Source organism: Centropristis striata, chromosome 21, assembly GCF_030273125.1.
Source record: "Centropristis striata isolate RG_2023a ecotype Rhode Island chromosome 21, C.striata_1.0, whole genome shotgun sequence".
Classification (NCBI taxonomy): Eukaryota; Metazoa; Chordata; class Actinopteri; order Perciformes; family Serranidae; genus Centropristis; species Centropristis striata.
This window is the reverse complement of record NC_081537.1, coordinates 1,935,268-1,955,772: the sequence shown is the minus strand read 5'-3', so window position 1 is coordinate 1,955,772 and position 20,505 is coordinate 1,935,268. Positions and strand designations below refer to the sequence as shown.

Sequence of the window (20,505 nt, the reverse complement as noted above, 5' to 3'; positions counted from 1 at the left end):
GACCTATTAATAAAGCTAGTTTAGACTTAGTAGGCTGTTTTATCGTCATTCTAAGGTTTGAAAGAGGTTTGCGGCTCCATTCCCACATCTTTTCCCTTTTTTTTTGGCCATAAAGGTAGCCGCCCCAAAGGTTGCCGAACCAAAGGTTGCCGGACCAAAGGTTGCCGCCCCCTGGTATAAATGGAAGCTGCTGCAGAAACACATGACCCTAACGTCTCCCAGACAAATTGTGTAAAAAACAAAACCCCACCACTACTTCTCATCCAAAACCTTTCAGTTTGCTTTAAAATAAAGTTTTAGCTTCTTTGTTTTCTGACAAATAGACAAACTTCCTCTTAAATTAAAATCCGTCTCACAGGATCAAACAAAGACGCGTGTCAGAGTGATTAAATCAGTCCAGTGATCCTTCTGATGTGGACTTCCGAAGGAAGAGTTTGTGTTGTTGCACTAACTGTTCCTGTTATTTTGTCCACCTCTTTGTGCTCAACAAGCCTGCAGACGTTGTAATGAAGAAGCTGTGTAGACAAACATAAACCCTGCAGGTCTATTTATGATCAGAAACCATTAAAAACTGGAGCCAACATCACAGATTCCTCAACAAAGTGTCTTAAATTCCCTTCGTCATCCTCTCACCTGAATGTCGCGAAAAAAATTACAATTTATGGGTTTGCTGAAAGGTTTTGCACCAACAACGCACCTGCATGTACATATATATACACACACACACACACACACAGACACACACACACCCAACAGGCTAGACAGAGTAACACAACAACAGCTGCGTGACTAAAAAGTGGCACCAAAGTGAAACAGAGTGACGCAGCAGATCGCTGCTCAGTTCAACCAAACTTACATTCAACATGTTATCAAAAATCTTCATCAAACAGGGCGGAGACACGTTCGGAAGCTGATTTCTGTCAATAAAAGGACAAAAAAACGATCCTGCAAGTCAAAATAATGAGGTAGTATCTCAAAGAGCTTAGTGACAATAATGCCAAATCATATTTTAGCTCCTTTATGCAGGTTAGATATTATATAGTACGTGATTGTGTTAAATGGACGTATGATATCGTAAATCATAGTCTAAATCATATTGTGGCAGACTTTATAATCTCAGCAGTTGTTGTATAGTTGTCTAATGAGTTGGTATATTGGATTGTGTAGGGCTGCAACTAACGATTATTTTCATTATCGATTAATCAAATCTCTTGTTTTGTCCACAAACCAAAGAGATATTCAGTTTATTGTCATAAAGGAACAAAGAAACCAGAAATATTCACATTGAAGAAGCTGAAATCAGAGAATTTGGACTTTTTGTCTTTAAAAAAAACTGCTCAAACCAATTATTGGATTATCAAAATAGTTGACGATTAATTTAATAATCGATTATTGTTCGATGAATCGAATAATTGTGGCAGATAACAAGATGACGTCCTCAAATCTCTTGTTTTGTCCACAAACCAAAGAGATATTCAGTTTATTGTCATAAAGGAACAAAGAAACAGAGACTTATTGTCTTGTCTCAGACCAATGCACAAACCAATTATTCGATTATCAAAATAGTTGACGATTAATTAAATAATCGATTATTGTTCGAATAATTGTTGCAGCTCTAGTATTGTTTGCATCTTGTGGTTTGCACCCCTAAAAATAATGACAAACTCAAAATGACTGATTATCCTCTGAGAAAGTTCCTCATTTGAATGATTTACAGGATTTTTAAGTTCTTTTTTAAGTTGTTTTTATATCATTTATTATCTCTTTTACTGGCAGAAATGGGCTTCCAATAAAAAGAGCGTTTCAAAAAGCCCTTCCTCGATGTGAACAGCAGCTCCAGCTCTCCCAACCTGAGGTCATGGGCCCTGGCTAACGTCTGGCGAGGGCAGTGTGCTACATGTACTGGTGTGCATATTCTACACTACATTCCCAAGCTACGGGTTCTAGTTCAAAGCTAAACCTGCAGAGAGGAAGACCACCGGGCCAAAGACCACCTATCCACGACTAAATCATCATCATCAGCCTCAACACAAGCCTGCATGCTGAAACACTCGCTCCTGCAGGATGAGGAGTTGGAACGTTTAGATGTGCATGCTGGTGTAAAAGAGGAGAAGAAGGGACTCTGGTCTTCAACCTCACAGAAAGAAAACAAGTTGTTAGTGAAGTCGGGGGGCTTCTAGAGACTCTGTGCATCTCTTCTCTGCCAGTGTTTCAACAAGACTTCTCCTCTGGGATGAGATATGAGCCACCAGAAACTGAATTTCAATCATTTATATTTGAATTTGTATTGCTTAAAACCCTCTGGGGTCTCTGATGGTGGCGTCCTGATCAGATCACGTGACGTTTAACAAAAAAACCAGGTCACATGGAGCGCTGCTATCAACTTCACTCCAAAGTTCAGACCTGAAACTTTCTCCCAGTTTTTGTTTGACATTCCTAGCTCATGTAAAACCAAAGATATGATCGTTTTAATTTGAGCGAGGTTAGCTAGTGCAGCTAACAAAGGGAAAAAAGTCTATTAATATACATGTTTTAATGGGACTTTTTTGTATATAGTTTTATTTTTATTTTTACCTTTTTATATGTTCATATTTGTATCCTGTGTTTACATTTTCAAGTTCCAAAACAGTTCATTGAGCATATTTGTGGTTTTTATTGTATTAAATAGTATAATTTTTCAACTCGGATTTCATCATTTTTGGGCTCAATATGTTGATAAAGTAGTTAAATAACTGTCAGATCATATAGGTGAAGAAAACATGGATACTAAATATGAGTATAGTAAACATTTTTTTATGTGGTACATGAAGGGCAAAATCAAAAGTATTCAAAAACGGCCAAAATAGGCTCAGAGCCCAGAGGGTTAAATGGAATAATTGCATTAAAAAACTGAATTTGAATCACATAATTTGAATTTGTATTTTTCAGTTTGAATCATTGCATTGAAAAACTGAATCTGAATTGTAATTTGAAATTTAATTTATTAGTTTGGAACTGAACATTCAGTTCTCACAATTCAGATTCAGTTTGCAAAATTCAATTTAAATTTTCTGCGACGAACATAGCGCCTCTTCGGCCAATCAGCACCTCCGTTTTTTTTGGTAACATTTGTTGCTACCCGGTTGCCATAGCGCCTCTTCGGCCAATCAGCACCTCTGTTTTTTTTTCTTTTGTAACATTTGTTGCTACCCGGTTGCCATAGCGCCTCTTTGGCCAATCAGCACCTCCGTTTTTTTTTGTAACATTTGTTGCTACCCGGTTGCCATAGCGCCTCTTCGGCCAATCAGCACCTCTGTTTTCTTTTGTAACATTTGTTGCTACCCGTTGCCATAGTGCCTCTTCGGCCAATCAGCACCTCCGTTTTCTTTTTTTTTGTAACATTTGTTGCTACCTGGTTGCCATTGCGCCTCTTCGGCCAATCAGCACCTCTGTTTTTTTTTTTGTAACATTTGTTGCTACCCGGTTGCCATAGCGCCTCTTCGGCCAATCAGCACCTACGTTTTTTTTTGTAACATTTGTTGCCACCCCGTTGCCATAGTGCCTCTTCGGCCAATCAGCACCTCTGTTTTCTTTTGTAACATTTGTTGCTACCTGGTTGCCATAGTGCCTCTTCGGCCAATCAGCACCTCTGTTTTCTTTTGTAACATTTGTTGCTACCTGGTTGCCATAGCGCCTCTTCGGCCAATCAGCACCTCTGTTTTTTTTTTTGTAACATTTGTTGCTACCCAGTTGCCATAGCGCCTCTTCGGCCAATCAGCACCTCCGTTTTCTGTGCTCGATTGCTCTGCCTCAACTACCCGGATGTTCGTCGCAGAAAATTGAAATTCAACTTTTCGAACTGAATCTGAATTGTGAGAACTGAATGTTCAGTTCAAAAATAATAAATACAATTTTTAAATTACAATTCAGATTCAGTTTTTCAATGCAATGATTCAAACTGAACAATACAAATTCAAATTACGTGATTCAAAAATTCAGTTTTTTAATGCAATTCTTCAAGTTAAGCAATTCAAATTCAAATACAAATAATTCAAATTTAGTTTCTGGTGGCACATATTTCAACCCGTACATTATCTCCTCGTTCCATTGCCTCACATCAACAGTAGGACTAGTATGCAAACTATTGCACATGCTACTGACACCAAAACAACAACAACAGGTACGTGTCAGTCCGTGTGAGGAGGTGTTAGTAGTGTGGTGGTGTGGTAGTGTTAGTAGTATGGTAGTTTGTGGTAGTTTGTGGTTCAGAGATGTGCTGCTTTGGTAAAATCGTGGATGGATCCTAGTTCTGGTAAAAAACAGTTTGAGGAACACGACAGACAGAAACATCTGAAGGGACGAGCCAACACACGGCTGTTAACCTCCTGCAGAGGACGACGGATGGAAAGGATTACAAAGCAGAAATATTACATATTATTTATAGAGATATAGATTTTTTTTTTTCCTTTCACTGACTCCCTGTGAAGATAAAAAACCCCGTTAGAAAGAGGAGGAGGTGTCGAGAAAGACCACGGGCCCCTGGGTCAGGGGTCGGAGAAAACACGGAGCACCAGTGGAGGAGGGCTACACACACACACCTCAGACCCAGACACACACACACACACATACATGCACACACACACACACACACACACACACTACGCTCGCTCCCACCCGGGTCTGTCCATCCGTTTCAGGGCGGTGGCGGTGGGTTTGTGTGGAGCTAACGAGTGCTGGCGTGGTGGGGCCCTCAGGCGCTAAGAGGCCCGGTGGGTCGGGGGGGTCGGTCCTGGTCCTGGTCCTGGTGGGTCCTGGTCCTGGTCCTGTCCCCTCTCAGCTGTGAGTTCAGAGCTGGTGCACGATGCTGTCTGTGTGGTTAACGGGGACGGAGCCGTCCTGGCGGAGACGCTGCCACTGGAACGTTGTGCTGAGGGAACCGACCTCCTCCTCCTCGTTCTCCTGCTCCTTGGCAAACTCCATGAACACCTGCAGGACAGACAGAGAGGAGGACCATGAGGCTACAGCCGTGTTTCCTTTAGGGCAGGGGTCTCAAACTCAAAATACCTGGGGGCCGCTGGAGGCAGTATCAAAATGACCAAAGAAAGGCACAAAATTACTTAAAAAAGACACAAAATGAGAGAAAAAAACTAAATTACTGAAAAAAAAAAGACACAAAATGACCAAAAAAAACACTAAATTACTTAAGAAAGACACAAAATTATTTTTTTAAAAAGAGACAAAATGACAGAAAAAGTACTAAATTACTTAAAAAAGTAACAAAATTACCAAAAAGACAAGACACAAAATTATTACAAAAAGACACAAAATGACAGAAAAAGTACTTAATTACTTAAAAAAGTAACAAAATTACCAAAAAGACAAAAGACACAAAATTATTACAAAAAGACACAAAATGACCAAAAAAATGTGTGCAGTGTGCACATACACACTGTACTGCTACAGAGCTAACTGTTAGCCTGTTAGCACACACACACACTGTACTGCAACAGAGCTAACTGTTAGCCTATTAGCACACACACACTGTACTGCTACAGAGCTAACTGTTAGCCTGTTAGCACATACACACTGTACTGCTACAGAGCTAACTGTTAGCCTGTTAGCACATACACACTGTACTGCTACAGAGCTAACTGTTAGCCTTTTAGCACATACACACTGTACTGCTACAGAGCTAACTGTTAGCCTGTTAGCACATACACACTGTACTGTTACAGAGCTAACTTTTAGCCTGTTAGCACATACACACTGTACTGCTACAGAGCTAACTGTTAGCCTTTTAGCACATACACACTGTACTGCTACAGAGCTAACTGTTAGCCTGTTAGCACACACACACACACACACTGTACTGCTACAGAGCTAACTGTTAGCCTTTTAGCACATACACACTGTACTGCTACAGAGCTAACTGTTAGCCTGTTAGCAATATGCAGACTGGACACTAAGGGGTTAACATCCCCTCCGGCTCTGCAGCTGGGAGAGATTGCTGCAGGAGCACTGGTCCCTACAGCTATTGCTTTATGGGACCAGTGCTCGGTGCGATTGCCCCGCGGCCCTAATAAAAATGATTAACTGATTATGAAGCAGAATGACAAAGTAATAAACAAAACATAAAAATAATTGATGTATAACAAATGTGATCATATATCACATACCTGCTCCAAGGTCGACTGGGAGAAGTTGTACTCTTCAAAGTTGAAGGTTTGCTTGGCTGATAAGATAAAGAGAGATTAAGAAGATCAATTACACAATCACACAAGTGTGTGTGTGGGTGTGTGTGTGTGTGTGTGTGACTCACCACTTTCTAGCTGAGAGAAAGACTTTGACAGTGACTTGACGTCCTCCATGGGGATCTTGTAAACCATCAGAGTAGCAAAGCTGCAAACAAAACACCAGCCAATAGAATGGTAAATGGTAAATGGACCTGCACCTATATAGCGCTTTTCTAGTCGCTTTGCAACCACTCAAAGCTCTTTACACTACAGACTGACTCATTCACCCACACATTCATACTGGTGGCAGAAGCTACCCTAAACACTGCCACCTGCCACCATTGGGAATTCATTCACACACCGATGAACGCAGCATCAGGAGCAATCTGGGGTTCAGTATCTCGCTCAAGGATTCTTCGACATGTAGGCTGCCGAGGTCGGGGATCGAACCACCAACCCTCCGATCGGTGGGCGGCCGCTCTACCAGCTGAGCCACAGCCGCCCATATTTTGGTTGATTATTTCCATTTCAGAGCCAAAGATTTACTTTCATGCTTCCAGTCTTTTGTATGTTTCAACACACCTACAGGCTCATTGAGGAGAATGGACCGGAAAGGATCTGAATGGACCTGAATGAACCTGAATGGATCTGAATGGATCTGAATGGATCTGAATGAACCTGAATGAATCTGAATGAATCTGAATGGACCTGAATGGATCTGAATGGATCTGAATGGATCTGAATGGACCTGACTGAATCTGAATGGATCTGAATGGATCTGAATGGATCTGAATGGATCTGAATGGATTTGAATGGATCTGAATGGACCTGAATGGATCTGAATGGACCTGAATGGATCTGAATGAATCTGAATGGATCTGAATGGATCTGAATGGATCTGAATGGACCTGAATGGATCTGAATGGATCTGAATGGACCTGAATGGATCTGAATGGATCTGAATGAATCTGAATGGACCTGAATGGACCTGAATGGATCTGAATGGATCTGAATGGATCTGAATGGACCTGAATGGATCTGAATGGACCCGAATGAACCTGAATGGATCTGAATGGATCTGAATGAACCTGAATGGAAACGAATGAACCTGAATGGATCCGAATGAACCTGAATGGATCCGAATGAACCTGAATGGACCTGAATGGATCTGAATGGACCTGAATGAACCTGAATGGATCTGAATGGATCTGAATGAACCTGAATGGATCCGAATGAACCTGAATGGATCCGAATGAACCTGAATGGATCCGAATGAATCTGAATGGATCTGAATGGATCCGAATGAACCTGAATGGATCCGAATGAACCTGAATGGATCCGAATGAACCTGAATGGATCTGAATGAACCTGAATGGACCTGAATTGATCTGAATGGATCTGAATGGACCTGAATGGATCTGAATGGACCTGAATGGATCTGAATGGATCTCACCTCTCCTGGCGGGCAGCGTGAGGGAAGATTCGGAGGATCTCTTTGTGCAGTAGCGCCACCTGCTGGAGCCCCGTCAGCTCCTCTCGGAGTTTCACCTCCAGACTGTAACCCCGACCGTATTTCCCTTTTAAATGTTGGATGGATCCGATACATCTGATGGAGGAAAATGGACCCATCGTTCATCGATCCAGACATGTGAATATGTGAAAGAACAACAACAACAACAACAACAACAACAGCAGCAGAGAGAACTGACCTCAGCTGGCCGGACACCATGATGGCCACCCGGTCACACACGGCCTCCGCCTCCTCCATGTAGTGGGTGGTGAGGATGGCTCCACGCTGGCGGTTCTTGAAAGCAGCACGAATGGCCCTCCTACACACAGGACACACCGCCTTAGCCTTCTTTTACCACATCGTTTATGAAGATATATTAATTATTGTGGTGGAAAACACAATTAAACCGATGCGACTGGATCACTAATAAATTGTGTTTGTGCCTTAGAGAAAATTAAACAGTTTAATATGAGATCACTGTTGAAAGCGACAAAAAAATGCTTCAATAACTGACAGATGTGAATAAATATTGTTCATGTTACAATGAAGCTGTTGATCAGTATTCTGATTCAGTCCTATTAGGAGAAGCTTGTAGTTTCCTGTCAAAATGGCAAACTGATTCTGCTTTTTTCCAGCATGTGTCTTCTTGTTTTATTCAAAGAACTTTCACAATTTGACCTATACGTTTTTAAGCGGCTAAATACAAAGTAATTTTTTTTTATTTGTGGCATTTCTTTCGGTATTGTGTTTGAGCTGCTGTTTTGGATAGGAATTAACGTTGAAAGAACAAGATTGAAAGTCCCTATTAAAATACATTACATCTAGCTATAAAAACAAGAAGCGTGCGTGTGTGTGTGTTAGTCAAACTGACATCAGATTAGGTGTGCATCCTCGATTTTGAAGATCTCTGAATTCATTTTTCTAAATATTATTAACGTAGGACGTGTTGCGGCATTGCACTGTTTCTGATCGGACGCCTTTTAGGGGAGACCCGCGCCCTTTTTGGGAAGCCCCGCCCCCTTTAGAGGAGCCCCATCCCCCTTTTAGGGGAGCTCCGCCCCCTTGTGTGATAGGCCTCCACCTGGTCAGTAACACAGTAATTCTCTCTGGATTTCCACCCTGACTCATCTCATCTGAAGTCTATTTATCCTACCTATCTTTAGGAGTTTTAAAGTGGCCACAAGGTTCCATTTAACAATAATATTCTAATAGTTTCCAGAGAATATCAATGTTCAGTGTGTATGTGCTGGATGGTGTGGTACCTTATGAACAGTAAGAGTTTTATGGAGTTGCAGACATTGTTGTAGCGTGATTAGCATGCTAAGTGTAGATTTAGCTTTATTCACTTCTTATGTTGCATTACTATGTAATTCAGGGATGACATTCATGTTGCTTAGTGTAATGCCCATAATCATTTGATATGAGATACTTACATGTAATATAGTATATCAGCTAATTGGGTTCATGTTAATGTACTTTTAGTGCAGCATGTTGCGTAATGTGCTATCTCACCATTAGCATGCTAAGCTAAGATTTAAGCCCTTTCTTCTGCATCAGTTTGATCCATTGAAAACAGTAAAAACTTTATTAACGACAGCTTAAAGGAAAATATGGACAGAAAGATAGCGTTTCTGTGTTTTTTAAGGTTATACTAGCAAGAGTATTACACCTCATTGTACATCCCACTTTCACACACAACCTCATTTGGACAGAATTGAAAAATCTACTTAATCTCCCACTATATGAATACATACTTCCTACAGTTACTGCACTAGTTTAAATAAAAACAAGACAAAATAGTACCCAAACCTTTGTTTGACAGGAGTGTTATTGTCATGTTAATATACATTATATGTCTCACCACATGCGTTGTTTAGACTTGGGGTCCATCCCTGATGACGGCTCGTCCAGTAAGACGATCTGAGGATTCCCGATCATACTCAAGGCGAAGCACAACTGGAACCAAGACAACAGGTTAGTCAATCCACAAATGTTTTCTGCTGTTTGTGGCATTTTTTATCTGAAGGTGGAGCTGAGTCACGCACTGCAAAAAGGTGTTTAGTCTAAAAACCAGATCAAACAGTAAATCTGAGGGAAATGATCTTGCTGCATGGACAGATAATTTACCTTGACAAGATTTATTAAATTAAGATTATTAAATCTAGAAATAAGCATGTTGAACACTTAAAATAAGAAATTAACTCTTAAAACAAGATAAATTATCTACCACTTCTAAATCTAAAGTTTTTATTATCTTGGTAAGAAACAAATAATTGTCAGGTCACTCTGCTGGGGCCAGTTCATCACTGCTGGCAGCTTTTATTTATCTCTTTTCTACACAAAATTACCAAAAAAAGACACAAAAAAGGCACAAAAAAGACAAAAAAAAGACCAAAATAAGACACAAAAAGACATAAAATGACTAAAAAAGGACCAAAAGACGTAAAATGACCAAAAAAAAGACATAAAAAGACACAAAAAAAGAGACACAAAAGTTGTAAAATCAACAAAAAAAGACACAAAAAGTTTTTTTTTAATCTAGGTAAGAACCAAATAATCATCAGGTCACTCTGCTCGGGCCAGTTCATCACTGCTGGCAGCTTTCATTTATCTCTTTTCTACACAAAATTACCAAAAAAAGACACAAAAAAGGCACAAAAAAGACAAAAAAAAGACCAAAATAAGACACAAAAAGACATAAAATGACTAAAAAAGGACCAAAAGACGTAAAATGACCAAAAAACAGACATAAAAAGACAAAAAAACACCAAAAGAAGAGACACAAAAGTTGTAAAATCAACAAAAAAAGGTAAGAACCAAATAATCATCAGGTCACTCTGCTCGGGCCAGTTCATCACTGCTGGCAGCTTTACTTTATCTGGTTTTAAGAGTTCATTTATTATTTTAAGTGTTCAACATGCTTATTTCTAGATTTAATAATCTTAATGTAATAAATCTTGTCAAGGTAAATTATCTGTCCATGCAGCAAGATCATTTCCCTCAGATTTACTGTTTGATCTGGTTTTTAGAATAAACACCTTTGTTGCAGTGTGTCCAACTCTTTAATTTTAAATCACTAAAGCTTCTCACCTTCCTCTTGAGTCCTGCTGAAAGGGTCTTGGCTTGTTTGTTCAGGTGATCCTTCAGCTCCAGAGCGTTCACCACACTGACCACAGCAGAATAAAAAGACTGTTAGCAGCTGAAACTCCTCCATCATTAGGGAACAACATCCTGTCTATTTAAACAGCTCAGTGAGTGTAAATGGATTTATCTACCTTTGTTACCAAGAACGTACATAAAATGACCAAAAAGACACAAAATGATGAAAAAGACACAAAAATAACCAAAAAGACACAAATTACCAAAAGAGACACAAAATACCAAGGAAATACATAAAATTACCAAAAAAGGGCATAAAATGACAAAAAATGCATAAAACCAAAAAGATACATAAAACACCAACAAAATACATGAAAATGACCAAAAAAGATGTAAAATGACCAGAAAACCCCACAAAATTACCAAAAAGAGACACAAAATACCAAGAAAATATGTAAAATGACCAAAAAAGGATGTAAAATGACAACAAAAGGCACAAAATGACCAGAAAAACCCATAAAAATTACCAAAAGAGAAACAAAATACCAAGGAAATACACAAAATTACCAAAAAGAGACATAAAATAGCAACGAAATACATGAAATTTACCAAAAAAGGATGTAAAAATGACCAGAAAACCCCACAAAATGACCAAAAAGAGACATAAAATAGCAACGAAATACATGAAAATTACCAATAAAAAGGAAGTAAAGTGACCAAAAAGAGACATAAAATTACCAGAAAAGGGCGTAAAATGACAAAAAATTCACAAAATGACCAAAAGAGACACAACATAACCAAGAAAATACAAAACATGACCAAAAAGAGAGATAAAACACCAATGAAATACATGAAAATTACCAATAAAAAGGACGTAAAATTACCAAAAGAGAAACAAAATACAAAGTAATTACATAAAATTACCAAAAAAGGACGTAAAATTCCCCAAAAAGGCACAAAAGGACCAAAAAGAGACATAAAACACCATGGAAATAGATGAAAATTACCAAAAAAGGACGTAAAATGACCAAAAAGAGACATAAAACACCATGGAAATACATGAAATTTACCAAAAAAGGATGTAAAATGACCAAAAGCCCCCACAAAATGACCAAAAAGAGACACAAAATACCAAGAAAATACGTAAAATTACCAAAAAAGGACGTAAAATGACAAAAAAAGGCACAAAATGACCAGAAAAACCCATAAAAATTACCAAAAGAGAAACAAAATACCAAGGAAATACACAAAATTACCAAAAAGAGACATAAAATAGCAACGAAATACATGAAAATTACCAAAAAAAAGGACGTAAAATGACCAAAAAAAGGCACAAAATGACCAAAAAGAGAGATAAAACACCAACGAAATACATGAAAATTACCAAAAAAAGGACGTAAAATTACCAAAAAGAGACATAAAACACCATGGAAATAGATGAAAATTACCAAAAAAGGATGTAAAATGACAAAAAAAGGCACAAAATGACCAAAAAGAGAGATAAAACACCAACGAAATACATGGAAATTACCAAAAAAGGATGTAAAATGACCAAAAAGAGACATAAAACACCATGGAAATAGATGAAAATGACCAACAAAGGATGTAAAATGACAAAAAAAGGCACAAAATGACCAAAAAGAGAGATAAAACACCAACGAAATACATGAAAATGACCAAAAAAAGGATGTAAAATGACCAAAAAGAGACATAAAACACCATGGAAATAGATGAAAATGACCAAAAAAAGGAAGTAAAATGACCAAAAAGAGACATAAAACACCATTGAAATAGATGAAAATTACCAAAAAAAGGAAGTAAAATGACCAAAAAGAGACATAAAACACTATGGAAATAGATGAAAATTACCAAAAAAAGGATGTAAAATGACCAAAAAGAGACATAAAATGACCAAAAAAGGACGTAAAATGACCAAAAAGAGACATAAAACACCATGGAAATAGATGAAAATGACCAAAAAAATGATGTAAAATGACCAAAAAGAGACATAAAATGACCAAAAAAAGGATGTAAAATGACCAAAAAGAGACATAAAATGACCAAAAAAGGACGTAAAATTACCAAAAAGAGACATAAAATGACCAAAAAAGGACGTAAAATGACCAAAACGAGACATAAAACACCATGGAAATAGATGAAAATGACCAAAAAAAGGATGTAAAATGACCAAAAAGAGACATAAAATGACCAAAAAAAGGATGTAAAATGACCAAAAAGAGACATAAAATGACCAAAAAAGGACGTAAAATGACCAAAAAGAGACATAAAACACCATCAAAATACATGAAAATTACCAAAAAAGGATGTAAAATGACAAAAAAAAGGCACAAAATGACCAAAAAGAGACATAAAACACCAACGAAATACATGGGAATTACCAAAAAAGGATGTAAAATGACCAAAAAGAGACATAAAACACCATGGAAATAGATGAAAATTACCAATTAAAAGGACGTAAAATGACCAAAAAGAGACATAAAACACCATGGAAATAGATGAAAATTACCAATAAAAAGGACGTAAAATGACAAAAAAAGGCACAAAATGACCAAAAAGAGAGATAAAACACCAACGAAATACATGAAAATTACCAAAAAAGGAAGTAAAATGACCAAAAAGAGACATAAAATTACCAAAAAAGGATGTAAAATGACCAAAAAGAGACATAAAACACCAACGAAATACATGAAAATTACCAAAAAAGGAAGTAAAATGACCAAAAAGAGACATAAAATTACCAAAAAAGGATGTAAAATGACAAAAAAAAAGGCACAAAATGACCAAAAAGAGACATAAAACACTATGGAAATAGATGAAAATTACCAAAAAAAGGATGTAAAATGACCAAAAAGAGACATAAAATGACCAAAAAAGGACGTAAAATGACCAAAACGAGACATAAAACACCATGGAAATAGATGAAAATGACCAAAAAAAGGATGTAAAATGACCCAAAAGAGACATAAAATGAGCAAAAAAAGGATGTAAAATGACCAAAAAGAGACATAAAATGACCAAAAAAGGACGTAAAATGACCAAAACGAGACATAAAACACCATGGAAATAGATGAAAATGACCAAAAAAAGGATGTAAAATGACCAAAAAGAGACATAAAATGACCAAAAAAAGGATGTAAAATGACCAAAAAGAGACATAAAATGACCAAAAAAGGACGTAAAATGACCAAAAAGAGACATAAAACACCATCAAAATACATGAAAATTACCAAAAAAGGATGTAAAATGACAAAAAAAAGGCACAAAATGACCAAAAAGAGACATAAAACACCAACGAAATACATGGGAATTACCAAAAAAGGATGTAAAATGACCAAAAAGAGACATAAAACACCATGGAAATAGATGAAAATTACCAATTAAAAGGACGTAAAATGACCAAAAAGAGACATAAAACACCATGGAAATAGATGAAAATTACCAATAAAAAGGACGTAAAATGACAAAAAAAGGCACAAAATGACCAAAAAGAGAGATAAAACACCAACGAAATACATGAAAATTACCAAAAAAGGAAGTAAAATGACCAAAAAGAGACATAAAATGACAAAAAAGGACATAAAATGACCAAAAAGAGACATAAAATTACCAAAAAAGGATGTAAAATGACAAAAAAAAGGCACAAAATGACCAAAAAGAGACATAAAATGACCAAAAAAGGAAGTAAAGTGACCAAAAAGAGACATAAAACACCATGGAAATAGATGAAAATTACCAATAAAAAGGATGTAAAATGACCAAAAAGAGACATAAAATGACCAAAAAAAGGATGTAAAATGACCAAAAAGAGACATAAAATGACAAAAAAGGATGTAAAATGACAAAAAAAGGCACAAAATGACCAAAAAGAGACATAAAACACCATGGAAATAGATGAAAATGACCAATAAAAAGGATGTAAAGTGACCAAAAGAGCGATAAATGATGTCCCTGTATATGCAGTGAAGAGAGTGTGTCACCGTTTGATGATCCCGGGGACGTCGTGTCCTCTCAGGCCCTTGATGGCGGCGTAGATCTCCAGGTGCTCCTGCAGGGTGATTCTGGGCCACAGAGGGTTGACCTGAGGACAGTAGCCCACATGTTCCACAGGAGAGTCCACGGGACGAAACTCGGTGCTGTAGTCCCCCATCAGCACCTGGACACACACACACACACACACACACACACACACACACACACACACACACACACACACACACACACACACACACACACACACACACACACACACACACACACACACACACACACACTCACAGCATGCTTATAAAGCTCCAAGGACTGGTCACAACAACAACAAAGAGCTGCTGATGCTTTATAGCAGCTGTTATAGCAGATGATTTCTGGGGGTCGCCAAATCATTCAGGAAGTCAGCTCTGTCTCCACTGTGTTCAAGTGTTCATGTGTTTTAGTCTTTTTGGTCATTCAATGAATTTTTTTTGGGTCATTTTGTGTCTTTTTGGTCATTTTGTGTCTTTTTTGATCATTTTATGTCTTTTTTTAGTCAATTTGTGTCTTTTTTTGGGGTCATTTTGTGTTTTTAATAGTCATTTTGTGTCTTTTTTTAGTCAATTTGTGTCTTTTTTGGGGTCATTTTGTGTGTGTTTTTTTAATCAATTTGTGTCTTTTTTTGGGTCATTTAATGTCTTTTTGTGGTCAATTTGGATCATTTTGTGGTCAATTTGTGTCTTTTTTGGTCATTTTGTTTCCTTTTTTGGTCATTTTGTGTATTTTTTTGTCATTTGGTGTCTTTTTTTGGTCAATTTGTGTCTTTTTATGGTAATTTTTTGTCATTTTGTGGTCAATTTGAGTCCTTTTTTGCTTAATTTTATGGGTTTTTTTTGGATCATTTTGTGTCTTTTGGATCATTTTGTGGACAATTTGTGTCTTTTTTGGTAATTTTGTGTATTTTTTTTGTCATTTTGTGTCTTTTTTTGGTCAATTTGTGTCTTTTTATGGTAATTTTTTGTCATTTTGTGGTCAATTTGAGTCATTTTTTGCTTACTTTTATGTAATTTTTTGGTCATTTTGTGTCTTTTTTTGATCATTTTGTGGTCAATTTTGATTCTTTTTTGGGTCATTTTGTGTCTTTTCTAACAAATCCCAAAGTATCAAGTTGTTACTTTCCAAGGAGTCTCTGTCTTGAAGCTGACTGTAACACACTCAGGAGGTCAGAATGGACCTTTAAACTGATAGCAAAGGACTTAGATTAAAAGGAACAATCAAATATAAAAATATATATATAAATGCACAGACAGAGAGATGTTTTAGTTGTTGTCTGCTTCATTATTTGTCCAAAATTCATCGTATCAACTGAGTTTGTATAATCTGAACTGTGAGATTCTGTTCAGTGAGACAACATGACGTTAGATTGGGGGTCACCTCTCTACTACTGCATTATAGAACAATCACATTTTTCCAGCCATGTAAATAATAATAATTTCCATGATTGATTTTCTATTGAAGTGTTTAAATATCAGGTAGAAATAGAATCATCAGAAGTCAGATTATGCTCATATAGACTTGTTCATACATCACATTAGTACATTGAGTGTCTCCAGTATCCAGTGGTGGAATGTAACTAAGTACATTTACTCAAGTACTGTACTTAAGTAAAATTTTGAGGTACTTGTACTTTACTTGAGTATTTCCATTTTATGTAACTTTATACTTCTACTCCACTACATTTAGAGGCAAATGTTATACTTTTTACTCCACTACATATAGCCAGCAGCTTTAGTTACTTTTCAGATCAGGATTTAACATGAAAAACATGATCGGTTTAAAGTTTAAAGTGACATTTTCTAAATTAGACCTCATAAAAGCATATTAAATAGTTAAAATGAGCCCTACCTTGAGAAAATAAAAATGCTGCTTATATAAATGCATCAATAATAATCATCAAATCATATATTGAGAATATATTTAACAATCTGAGTGGGGTCATTCTGCAAAACGAGTACTTTTACTTTTGATACTTTAAGTACATTTTGATGCTGATACTTTTGTACTTTTACTTCAGTAAGTTTTGAATGCAGGACTTTTACTTGTAGTGGAGTAATTTCACAGTGTGGTATTGGTACTTTTACTTAAGTAAGGAATCTGAATACTTCTTCCACCACTGCCAGTATCTATTGATATGATTAATAATTAACAGTATATTAATATGTGTACTGTACCTGGCCTGCAGTGGGCTCAGTGTCCCCTGACAACATGTGCATGATGGTGCTCTTTCCTGCTCCGTTGGGGCCCAACAGTCCCAGAACTTCACCTGAACAAACAGAACTTTTTTATTCTTCCTGAAACAAAAACTGGCAGAACTTCGTTACAAGTTTCGGAAAAATTCTGGAAAAAAAAGTGTCAACTCTTCTACTAAATAATAGATTTTTCAGCCTCTGTAGCTGAAAGAGAAACAAAATACCAAGTAATTACATAAAATTACCAAAAAAGGACGTAAAATGACAAAAAAAAGGCACAAAATGACGAAAAAGAGACATAAAACACCAAGGAAATAGATGAAAATTACCAATAAAAAGGACGTAAAATGTCCAAAAAGAGACATAAAACACCATGGAAATAGATGAAAATTACCAAAAAAAGGACGAAAAATGTCCAAAAAGAGACATAAAATTACCAAAAAAGGGCGTAAAATGGCAAAAAATTCACAAAATGACCAAAAGACACAACATTCGGTAACACTTTCTATGAAGACTACATCTATAGTGCATTATGAGCGCACTCATAAACACATATAAAGCTTCATGATGCACTATATCAACAGTGATAAATATAGCTTATAATGACTTATAAATCCAAGTGTCTTATGAGTGCTCTTGACTGGTTATAAACTACAGGCTGACTGATGAGGCTTATAATACATTACAACTACTCATACCCCTCTATACACACACCTCAACAATCAATTGTTATAAGGACTCATAGGATGCCATAAGTATAAATAAATGATCAATGTATGCTTTAAGTAAAGTGAGGTTCATAGAGACGCATCTATAATGCAGTATAGCTAACAATGCCAACAATGAAACATCATGATTTTTATTATTTTAATTATTATTATGCAGTTTAATGTCTCAGTGTACTCTGAAATTAATGCACATTTGCAACATTTAAAATTCTTTATTGAGCATGATAGTGTTTTGAAAGTAAAAAAAGATTCAAAATCACATTTTATGTTGGACTAAAGGACTAAAAAAAGACACAAAATGACCAAAAAAAGACACAAAATGACTTACAAAGACATGAAAAAAGCAAATAGATAAATAAATAAGAAAATAAAAAATATTTTCCATGGTTCCTTGATAATAACCAAAATCATTATCAATAAAACCATGGAAAACGTCTAGATATCAGCTCTTAAATTAAACTTTTATCAGCTATTTTTGTTGTTATCATTAATAGTAAATAAAACATTATTATAAGCCTCATCAGTCAGCCTGTAGTTTATAACCAGTCAAGAGCACTCATAAGACACTTGGATTTATAAGTCATTATAAGCTATATTTATAACTGTTGATATAGTGCATCATGAAGCTTTATATGTGTTTATGAGTGCAGTCATAATGCATTATGATTGATTATAATGAGCATTATAATTCACTATGAATGCTCTCATAATGCACTAAAAAACTGAACTTGATAACCATGCCATTAACCTTTATGTCTTCCTCAAATTTACCACCCTCTGGTGACACTGCTAAAACTGCTATTAAATCCCCATACATCAATATTTTTTCAGACTTTTCCCCCATAAATCTCTATAACAATTTCAGACTTGTTCAAAACTACCAAATATTAAGTAATTTTCGGAATTTTAACCCTTTATAATATCAGAATATTAATATAATATTGTTTTGTTAATATATTTTAACCCTTAATATTAATATTGATAATATAATATAATAATATATATAATATAATAATATAATAATAATATATATATAATATAATATAATAATATAATAATATATATATAATATAATAATATATAATAATATATATAATATAATAATATAATAATATATATATATAAATATATAAATATAAATAAATATAAATATATAAATATATATATATATAATATAATATTGTTTTGTTAATATATTTTAACCCTTAATATTTTTGTTAATATATTTTAACCCTTTATAATATCAGACATATAGCAGTTTAAAAATGCATCACATATTATTTGACAAACACACAGAAATCTGACCAACAGTCTCAGTCTCTTTACAGGAAACTCCTGCTTGATTAAGATCAGAGCAGCTCTGATTTAGGAAATCCCAGGGCACCATTTGGAATAAAACAGGAAATCAAGAGACCTGACGCACCACCATTAGGTATAATAGTAACAGGAATAGGAAAACTACGCAGTTGCTGTTAGAACCAAGGACCTCTTTTTGTGTATCTTGAATATTGTATCTGTTTTGTGATACTTTTCCACTATAATATGCCAGTTTATATATTTGAAGTTTTCCATAATTTCTTCGAAAATGAATTATTTTCCATAAAATAAATAGTAGGGAGCTGGGGTTTTGGTGGTGATTAAAGTCTTGGATATGTCAAAGATTAGCAACAAAATTAATTTAATTGCATTAGTATTTTTGATGTAGTAATAGATACTCCCTCTGGTGACCCATTTCTTCAAAATGAAATGCTGACATCACAGAATGTATGTTTTTATGCCATAATGGCAGTGAGATAAAAAAAAAAAAGCAGTTTGAATGGAAGTCTATGAGGCATTTTTGGCCACGAGGGTCACCAGAGGGAGTATCTGTTACTACATAAAAATACTAATGCAATCAAATAAATTTTGTTTCTAATCTTTGACATATCCAAGACTTTAACCCATTGAGGCCTGAAAAATCGCTGGGCGATTTTAAAATAAGCCTCTAATTTTCTGGAAATTCTGGAAAAATTCTGGAAAAAAAAGTGTCAACTCTTCTACTAAATAATAGATTTTTCAGCCTCTGTAGCTGAAAGAGAAACAAAATACCAAGTAATTACATAAAATTACCAAAAAAGGACGTAAAATGACAAAAAAAAAGGCACAAAATGACCAAAAAGAGACATAAAACACCAAGGAAATAGATGAAAATTACCAATAAAAAGGACGTAAAATGTCCAAAAAGAGACATAAAACACCATGGAAATAGATGAAAATTACCAAAAAAAGGACGAAAAATGTCCAAAAAGAGACATAAAATTACCAAAAAAGGGCGTAAAATGGCAAAAAATTCACAAAATGACCAAAAGACACAACATAACCAAGAAAATACGAAAAATGACCAAAACGATACATTAAACACCAACAAAATACATGAAAATGACCAAAAAGGATGTAAAATGACCAGAAAACCCCACAAAATTACCAAAAAGAGACACAAAATACCAAGTAATTACATAAAATTACCACAAAAGGATGTAAAATTCCAAAAAAAAGGCACAAAATGACCAAAAAGAGACATGAAACACCAAGGAAATAGACGAAAATTACCAATAAAAAGGACGTAAAATGACCAAAAAGAGACATAAAACACCAAGGAAATATATGAAAATTACCAAAAAAAGGACGTAAAATGACCAAAAAGAAACATAAAATTACCAAAAAAGGGCGTAAAATGGCAA

The 20,505-nt window shown here is 35.6% G+C and overlaps 1 protein-coding gene across 1 annotated transcript in view; it reads right to left on the bottom strand.

The window, feature by feature from the left end:
* Window positions 1–2,337: 2,337 nt before the first annotated feature.
* Window positions 2,338–20,505, bottom strand: part of abca5 (ATP-binding cassette, sub-family A (ABC1), member 5) — a 75,438-nt gene continuing 57,270 nt past the window's right edge. The window contains exons 29-37 of the mRNA XM_059325116.1: window positions 17,040–17,131; window positions 14,820–14,995; window positions 10,813–10,888; window positions 9,584–9,678; window positions 7,922–8,041; window positions 7,666–7,818; window positions 6,299–6,378; window positions 6,156–6,211; window positions 2,338–4,965 (exon numbers count right to left, since the gene is read on the bottom strand). Coding sequence (XP_059181099.1) covers window positions 4,825–4,965; window positions 6,156–6,211; window positions 6,299–6,378; window positions 7,666–7,818; window positions 7,922–8,041; window positions 9,584–9,678; window positions 10,813–10,888; window positions 14,820–14,995; window positions 17,040–17,131 — 989 coding nt within the window. The 3' untranslated portion in view covers window positions 2,338–4,824. The remainder of the gene's footprint in view (window positions 4,966–6,155; window positions 6,212–6,298; window positions 6,379–7,665; window positions 7,819–7,921; window positions 8,042–9,583; window positions 9,679–10,812; window positions 10,889–14,819; window positions 14,996–17,039; window positions 17,132–20,505) is intronic.